The 9,142-nt window shown below is 41.1% G+C and overlaps 1 protein-coding gene across 5 annotated transcripts; it reads left to right on the top strand.

The window, feature by feature from the left end:
• Positions 1 to 499: 499 nt before the first annotated feature.
• LOC122625533 (repressor of RNA polymerase III transcription MAF1 homolog) lies at positions 500 to 2,780 on the top strand. 5 transcript variants are annotated; one of them, XM_043805625.1, is made up of 5 exons: positions 500 to 585; positions 1,465 to 1,828; positions 1,880 to 2,126; positions 2,181 to 2,458; positions 2,512 to 2,780. In XM_043805625.1, the coding sequence occupies exons 2-5, from the start codon at positions 1,728 to 1,730 to the stop codon at positions 2,564 to 2,566; spliced, it is 681 nt and encodes a 226-aa protein (XP_043661560.1). In that variant the 5' UTR covers positions 500 to 585; positions 1,465 to 1,727; the 3' UTR covers positions 2,567 to 2,780. The 5 variants fall into 5 exon arrangements, with proteins under 5 accessions (XP_043661560.1, XP_043661559.1, XP_043661556.1 ...); XM_043805624.1 differs by lacking the exon at positions 500 to 585 and adding an exon at positions 596 to 661; XM_043805621.1 differs by lacking the exon at positions 500 to 585 and adding an exon at positions 630 to 724.
• Positions 2,781 to 9,142: the final 6,362 nt, after the last annotated feature.

Raw genomic sequence — 9,142 nt, forward strand, 5'->3', positions numbered from 1 at the left:
TGTCAAATCCGGGGTGGGGTCAGAAATATATTTTTTATAAAATAACTAAGTAGCAGAATGATTTTGTGGGGATGTGGAATTAACATCAATAGACCTCTGAGTTAACTATTTTCCCTTAGTAAATAAGATCTGATATGATATAAAAAAAACCATTTGCTTTTCATTTCGGCCAGATAAAAGTGCCCGTTTTACAAATCGAAAATTTCGTACGATTTCGAAAACCGGAGCACCAATTTTTCGATTACCGGAGCATGCATGAATATTTTCAAATGTATATCTTGGACTTTTTTAACTGAATAGTCGAGAAACTATTTTAATGTACTTTTAACTAAATGAGGTATTTTTTCCTATATATTATATGTTTTAAAATTGTTAAAGTAAAAATAATTTTACAAAATTGCATTTTCGATGTATCGATATATCGATATTTTATCGAAACCGATTATTTCCATGTTCCCAGAATTTTCCTAAACTCAAAAATTAAGAAAAAATAAAAGGATAGACACGTGATTCATTTACCACTGTTCCGTAATATTATTTAACTTTTTGACGTCACCTTGGCGCAAAATGTTGCGGACCACTTTTGTAAGTCTAATGTGTCGATAATCAACTGATTCCATTTTTATTAGAATTTATACGTGAAGTTTTTAAGCAAGTTAATGTATAACTTTTTGCATTTGGCTCTAATATAATTCCGAAAAACGAGTCACTAGTTTTGATACGTGTCAGTTTAGTGGCCACCATTAAGCAAAAATTAATTTCTTTAATGAACGCACGTTAACATTACAAATTCTTATATTTTCATTAAATTGTTGTACATATCTAAGTTTGATCAACTTATATGCTTAATTCAATACATTGTATAACTACAAACATAAACATAGTACAACAAATAAAGAATGTCCAAGAACGGTTTTCTTTGGTTTTTGGCCTTATAGATCATTTGAGACTATTGAATCTTATGACAAACGATATAAATAAAGTTCTTTTTGCTCCTGCTATATACATTTTGAGAATTTACATACATAGCTATGTCAATATATATCTTTAAAGTGTTTCAGTGGAGTTCAAGCCGTTTATTAATTTTGGCCATTTTTGTGTGTATATGTGTATAGAATTATCCTAACAAATCGAAGTCCTTCAACGAAGCAACATTACATATTGATACATATTTATGTACTTACATATATATATACACGTTACTCGTAGAGAAAAAGGGTGTACTCTATTCAGAGATAACTATGTATGCCTGTATACAAAAGTCAAAAGGAAACGTCCGTGTGAACGCCGTGATCTCATTCACTACATATGTATGTACATATAAAAGCTATGTGTACATGTGTAAAAAGTTAAGATTAGGCCTGCCGATTCTTATGACAAATTTCTTACAGAGCTTCTACTAAATAAATGTGTATATAAGAACTAATTGTGAAACTAACCTTTTTAATTCTATTTATGTTTAAGGATCGGAAGGCGAAAATACACTTATTTTGTTAAGGATAAGCCAGTTGGAGAGTAAACCCAAGAACAATGCTCAGACTAGCTAAATCGGACCGAATGCTAGTTTGTCTGTTTGAAATTCAAATACTACAAGCAAGATATATTATGAATCAACAAAACTTAATAAGACACAAGGCTGTGTAAACATTATTCTGTATAAAGATTAGTGTTGTAACAATATCGATAACTTGAGTTTATATGTATCATTTAAATTTAATTCATAAATCATGAAGTTACTTGAAAGTTCACGTTTTGAAGCTATCAACAACGCTCTTTCTATACAAACAAGTGGCATCACGATTTTTGGACGGATAGAAAGTTATTCATGGTATGTTTATTTAGTTATATAAAACTGTATTTTAAATGGTCTTTATTATAGCAAAATGGTTGCAGCTGAGAAAGTATTGTATAAACGATTTACAGCAGATTCTCATGGGCATGACCTTCAGGCGTTATCACCTCCACAAACTTTGACTGACTTTTCGCCCAACTTTCGGCGAAACAACAGTCAATCTGGAGATGAAGGCATTACTCTTTGTGATACAATTTCCAGAAAAACTTTGTTTTATTTAATTGCTACTTTAAATGCGTCTTTTGAACCAGACTACGATTTTTCTGAAGCAAAGGTAAAAATCTATTAAAAGTCTAATTCTTTTTGTTTATACTAAAACTTTTTAAAGTCTCATGAATTTAGCAAAGAGCCATCATTGCAGTGGGTTATGAACTCAATCCATGCGAATTTATCGGCATTAGCTGGAGATCAGTATCAAGTTATACGTCAACCATTATGGTCTGCCGTTGATGACGAAGTGATCCTATCAGAATGTGACATATACAGTTATAATCCAGATCTAAGTTGCGATCCTTTTGGGGAACCAGGCTGCTTGTGGTCATTTAATTATTTCTTTTATAATAAGAAATTAAAACGAATTGTTTTTTTTACAAGTCGAGCAGTGAAGTAAGTAAAACTTAATGTAACTATAATTACTTTATTAAATTTCTTTATTTCAGTTCTCTTTACGCCGGTGAAACCTCTGACTTTTCAATGGAGGAGGAAGTGTACTGAGAAAGTGTTTACCCCCGTTTAAAAAATTTAAAAAAATTAATTGGAGATGACAAAATGTTTAAAGCTGCTATTACATTTTACAGCTCCTCCTTTATTATTAAACGTATTTTTAAAAAATGTTCAAGTATAACTTCACCTCAACAAATCATTTTATACATGAGAAAGCTAAATACAAAGTAAATTGCTAGATTTTAGAATAGCAAATGTAAAAATATGTTAGAAATCTCATTAACTTTGGTCTATACCCAATGCTCGTAGAATAAAAGAGTATACTGTATTCACTAGTAAAAAGTAGAAGGAAGCGTTTACGTAAAGTATATATATTCTTCATCAGGATAACTAGCCGATTCGATCTGGCCATGTCCGTCTAGTCCACCCTTCTATCTATCCGAATAAACGTAAGGGCATAACAGAAGAATTTGAATTGTTTAATCCTGATAAAGAATACATTTATTGATTTTAAAATGAAAACCATTATCAAACCACCATAAATTCCATCATGCAGCGATCAACTTTCGTTGGAGTTTTAACGCTGTTCAGTTAAAAAAAATTCCTAGCAAATGAGGGAATTTTTATACCCGATAAACGTAGAGTTAAAAGATTTACTAGATTCAAAAGAGTATTGTAGGTAGAGGGACTGAAAATGAACTATGCTAATGCCGCATTGTATTTTTGTATTTATCTTGCATTTTAAATTGCCGATGTTCACTTTTGTTTAGTTTAGTTGGGCTTTTTATACCCGTTACTCGTGGAGTAGATTTTTTGAAAAGTATGTGAAAAGTATGGCCATGTCCGTCTGTCTGTCCGTATGAACGTCGAGATCTCAGGAACCATTAAAGCTAGAAAGTTCAGATTGAGCATGGGGACTCCAGGGACATAGACGCAGCGCAAGATTCATGTTGCCACGCCCACTCTAACGCCCACAAACCGCCTAAAATTGCCACGTCCACACTTTTGAAAAAGGTTTTGATATTTTTCATTTTTGTATTAGTCTTGTAAATTTCTATCGATTTGCCAAAAAACATTTTGCCACGCCCACTCTAACGCCCACAAGCCGCCAAAAACTGTCAGCGTTAAAAACTCTCCTTCGCACTTCCACTAGCTGAGTAACGGGTATCAGATAGGTGGGGAACTCGACTATAGCGTTCTCTCTTGTTTAAAATGTGATGGGGATTCGACACCGATGATAAACCTGCATTACCCCTAAAGCAACTGCTGGATTTTACCGACTCGAAAGGTATTTGTAAAGCCAAGACTTATTGCTCCACCAACACAGACTTCCTCTCCGATCACTGTGCAGTCGACCTGTTTCTCAACATCCCGGTATTCCGAAAAACCCCTCAAAGGAAACTTACAAACAGACGCCTTCAAGTTTACCTTCTGGATGCTTTCCTGCCTGAACCCTGACCCCCTCCCACCACACACAGCGACATACACAATGCCATCGAAAGTCTTAGATGCATAACGCTGCAAAGGAATTCGCCGCCCTCGTCGACGCCGAGAACTCCTAAGAGAGACCTCCATTTCTGTTTTTCAGAAGCTGCGGCCCTCGTTGCTGAAAAAAGTCGTCTTAGGAGAACTTGGCTGTCCACAAGCAACCCCAGGGACAAAACAGAACTAAATCGTGCCACCAAAGAGCTTAGGGAAAGGCTCTGCAAACTATGACAGGACTCCTTCCATAGGTTCGCCGCAATCGACAGTCCGAGTGTTCCTGGATCGCCGCAACATCCCGGTATTCCGAAAAACCCCTCAAAGGAAACTTACAAACAGACGCCTTCAAGTTTACCTTCTGGATGCTTTCCTGCCTGAACCCTGACCCCCTCCCACCACACACAGCGACATACACAATGCCATCGAAAGTCTTAGATGCATAACGCTGCAAAGGAATTCGCCGCCCTCGTCGACGCCGAGAACTCCTAAGAGAGACCTCCATTTCTGTTTTTCAGAAGCTGCGGCCCTCGTTGCTGAAAAAAGTCGTCTTAGGAGAACTTGGCTGTCCACAAGCAACCCCAGGGACAAAACAGAACTAAATCGTGCCACCAAAGAGCTTAGGGAAAGGCTCTGCAAACTATGACAGGACTCCTTCCATAGGTTCGCCGCAATCGACAGTCCGAGTGTTCCTGGATCGCCGCAACAACCAGTTGTAACTGAGGAGGTTGGTTAACAGATCGCACCTCTTAAGATCAGCGAATCACCTGACGCATCGGCGCGCAAGCATTAAAAATGTCGCCTCTACAGTGCTCACAGATGTTAGCCAACAATTGCTTCCGAATTAGGTATTTCCCTAAACAGTGGAAACGCGCAGAGGCAAATGTTCTCCTGAAGCCGGGAAAACCTGAAACCAACAGCCTCGTATCCTCTGCAATGAATCGTTAAGCGTAACTGGAAGCATTCGAGAAAAAAATACTGCTGTGCCGTTTCGCTGGATGTTAAACAGGTGCTTGACAAGGTGTAGTACCCTGAAAGTCTATACAAGATCAAATCCCGTCTTCCCAATTCCCACTTAACCCTTCTCAAATGCTACACGGAGGGAAGAGTATTCCATGTGAAATTCGAAAGCTCAGTAAGCACGCCTAGACTCATTAGAGCCGGAGTACCACAATGCAGCGTCCTTGAACCCATCCCTTATAGCCTCTATACCGCAGACCTTCCCACCATTCCCTTGAGGAACCTAACTATTGCCACATTCACTGACGACACCGCATTCCTTGCCACCGCTTCTGAACCCGAAGAAGCATCTGCCATCGTTCAATGGTAACTGAATGCAATAGACCCCTGGCAGCAACTCTGAAACATCGCAGTGAAAGCGGAAAAGTCATCCATTTTTGCACTGCGCAGAGAAGAATGCCCTCCTGTCTCACCAAAAGGAGACACCATACCTAATGTACCCACACCCAAGTACTCTGACATATCGGAAGACGGTCAAAGCTAAGGCAAAACACAAAACTCCTGGTATACAAGGCAATCCTCAAACCGAGATACGCGAGCAGGCTGGAAAACCACCCAAAACCACCTGTCAGTCAATCTCTCAAGCACTGGTCAAACTGTCAGTTTGTCTGTTTGAAATTCAAATACTACAAGCAAGATATATTATGAATCAACAAAACTTAATAATTAATATTGTAACCTCAGTTTGTATATAAAAGTATTATAATTTGAGTTTATATGTATTATTTAAATTTATAGAAAGAGCAACGTTGAAAGTCTCAAAACGTGAACTTTTAATACTCGTAGAATATTATTTATTATTATTATATTTCTTTTTACCATTACGTTAAGCACTACGTTAATGAAACGAAGTCCATTTTTCCATATCCATATCCATATTTTTCCGGTTGCCGTTTGCTTTCTTGCGAACCGGAAGTCTTCTATGGCGACTACCTCCGATGGCTCATTTTCCGGTACCTATTCACGGCAGTTTATATTAACAACCCCCGGCTGACACCGGTCGAGAAGATGTTTTATATCCTCACGAAAACAAGCGGCGAGACAAAAGCCATCGTGTCATGTGGTGTTTGCTTCGGCATGGGAAGCGCTTCAAGATCGGTTTCAAAACAATCGAGTTTTAGTCAAGAGCAAACTCAACCTTCTTTTCAACTCGAGTTCGATATCCCAAGAATATGGTTATGCTGCACTCCACGATTCAGGGGTGTTTATCTGTGCTAGCTCATTCTCACGTATCCACTGACAACTGGGATTGTCTGTTGGTTTTCCTCTGCGCGAGCAAACTGCCAAAGCTGACCCTCTCCTTATGGGAAATCCGAAATCCCGGCTTGAGAAGAAATGAACACCTTGCTGAGCGAAAGATATCGGACAATGGAGGCCATCGAGGATACGAAACCGACTGAGGCTAACCGACTCAGGAAACCGACCATCAGCTATGTGACTGCACGAGCACACACTGTTGTTTTACATGTAAGGGGAGGCACCATACGTTGCTCCATTGCAGCCCCCAAATGGGATTTCCTCAACCTCCCCGACCCCTACACAGCAATCTCGTCCTTCGAGACCCTCTAGCAGAAATGCATCGGCAAGAACTTCAGCGGTGCAAACCTATGACGCTTCCGGCACTTTAGCCGTTCTACTGAGTACGGCAATCATTGACGTGTGTCATTTGGGGATTAACTACCGAGAACGAGCTTTAATCGACTCGGGATCATTTCCGAACGCCTGTTTAATTAAGTTGACATTTCGTAACACCCAGACCTAAGCCTCCGGGCTAAATCATTCTCTCTCCGCGAAGTCCTCGAAGCTGTGTTATTTTGGGATCCGCTCTCCGAATAAGCCGGGTCTACAAGTAGACACCGCGGCGTACGTCCTTCCGGAACTAGCAGGCAAACTGCCCTCCTATCCGATCCTCCGGAATACTTTGAAGGACCTTTTTTGAGAGCTCTCAAATTGATATATTGATCGGGGATGACATTTTACCGTCCATAATGGACCATCATGATTGATGGTATCCGACAAAATATTTGCGTCTTGCTCCTGGGTCAAGAAACTATTCGGGTGGGTGCTAACGGGACCGATTTCCAATGGTAATTCGAAACGGATCGCATCCTTCACGAAACTCAGGTGCACCAGATAGGCGACCCTGATTTTCTCGACATGCTTCTCAGCAAGTTCTGGGAGGTGGAGGATCTACCAGTCAAGATGGTAAAGGTGTCTGATACCTATTGTGAAAGGATCTTTATTCAAACTACGAAAAAAGACGCAAGCGGGAGGTACGTGGTAACCACTAAAAAGCTTCGCGTTGTATTTAATGCTTTGGCCCTCCTATACAAAGCGAGAAGTTTTGTCTCAAATCGCTTGGTTGTACGATCCTGCCGGGTGGCTTGCTCCGTTCATCATCCGTTCAAAAATGTTCATGCAGGAGATTTGGTTGCAGGATCTTGGCTGGGATGATAACCAGATCCGCGTTCCAAGATGGGTCTGGTATCAGCCTGAGGTAACCATAGAGCATCACGGATTCTATGACGCGTCTCAGAATGCTTAAGCAGCGGCTATCTACATCCGCGTCGAGATGGGGTAAAGGGTCTTGACTCGTCTGCTTACAGCCACACGAGTGGTTTCGTTGAAAACAGTAAATCTTCCCGGCTAGAGCTCTGTGGTGCCGTGCTGTGAACCGAAATGGTGAAAGCAATCCTTCCGCATATACCAACCGCCAGTTCAAATATCCTCTGCTGTACAGACTCCACGATTGTTCTAGTCTGGTTACGAAAGCCTGCTTGCAACTGGACCACGTTTGTGGCCAACAGAGTTGCCAAGATCACGCAGCCGACACTAGTCGACTGTTGGGCACACGTTCGATCTGAAACAAAACTCCGCCGATCTAGCCAGTCGAGGCGTATCCCTACATGAATTGGCCGGTAACCATCTCTGGTGGCACGGACCAGAGTGGCTGCAAGGGCCACGAAAGCTATGGCCAGCGCAAAGCGACACTCATCCAGTCCCAGAGCTAGAGCAGCGCGCGGTCAAAGTGCATTTTTCCAAGGCCCCGTCTATCGATTTACTCGAAAGTTGTTCCGGACTGGACAGGGCACTTAGAGTTCTGGCATATGTTCGACGTTTCCTTGAGTGCTGCCGCAAGGGCTCGATCCCGCCCAATTCACGGCCCACTAGGGAAGAATTCCGACAGGCAGAAAGAACTCTGAACTCCATTGCGTAGCACCGAGCATACGGCTGTAGGAAGGGCTTGTCGAGCTTATATACAAAAAAAAGTAAAAAAAATAACTATAAAACAAGAGAGAACGCTATAGTCGAGTTCCCCGACTATCTGATACCCGTTACTCAGCTAGTGGAAGTGCGAAGGAGAGTCTTCATCACTGACAGTTTTTGACGGTTTTTGGGCGTTAGAGTGGGCGTGGCAAAAAGTTTTTTGGCAAATCGATAAAAATTTACAAGACTAATACAAAAATGAAAAAATATTAAAACATTATTCAAAAGTGTGGGCGTGGCAGTTTTGGCCGGTTTGTGGGCGTTAGGGTAGGCGTGGCAACACGGTTTGTGGGCGTTAGAGTGGGCGTGGCAACATGAATCGACAAACTTGCGCTGCGTCTAGGTCTCTGGAGGCTGTATGCTTACTCTCAACTTTCTAGCTTCTATAGTTCCTGAGATCTCGACGTTCATACGGACGGACAGACAGACGGACAGACAGACGGACAGACGGACGGACAGACGGACATGGCCAGATCGACTCGGCTATTGATCCTGTTCAAGAATATATATACTTTATATGGTCGGAAACGCTTCCTTCTGCCTGTTACATACTTTTCAACGAATCTAGTATACCCTTTTACTCTACGAAAAAATGAAAAAATATCAAAACATTTTTCAAAAGTGTGGGCGTGGCAGCTTTTGGCGGTTTGTGGGCGTTAGGGTGGGCGTGGCAAATATTTTTTTGGCAAACCGATAGAAATTAAGGAGACTAACACAAAAATGAAAAAATATCGAAACATTTTTCAAAAGTGTGGGCGTGGCAGTTTTAGGCGGTTTGTGGGCGTTAGAGTGGGCGTGGCAACATAAATCGACAAACTTGCGCTGCTTCTATGTCTCTGGAGTCTGCATTCTGAATCTCAA

This window comes from Drosophila teissieri, unplaced genomic scaffold (genome assembly GCF_016746235.2).
Source record: "Drosophila teissieri strain GT53w unplaced genomic scaffold, Prin_Dtei_1.1 Segkk121_quiver_pilon_scaf, whole genome shotgun sequence".
Lineage (NCBI taxonomy): Eukaryota > Metazoa > Arthropoda > Insecta > Diptera > Drosophilidae > Drosophila > Drosophila teissieri.

Bases quoted from the DNA above. Each gene is read 5' to 3' on its own strand.
- LOC122625533 (XM_043805625.1), top strand. From the start codon at position 1,728: ATGAAGTTACTTGAAAGTTCACGTTTTGAAGCTATCAACAACGCTCTT. The intron at 1,829-1,879 runs GTATGTTTATTT...TCTTTATTATAG, and splicing joins CGGATAGAAAGTTATTCATG to CAAAATGGTTGCAGCTGAGA. The intron at 2,127-2,180 runs GTAAAAATCTAT...AACTTTTTAAAG, and splicing joins ACGATTTTTCTGAAGCAAAG to TCTCATGAATTTAGCAAAGA.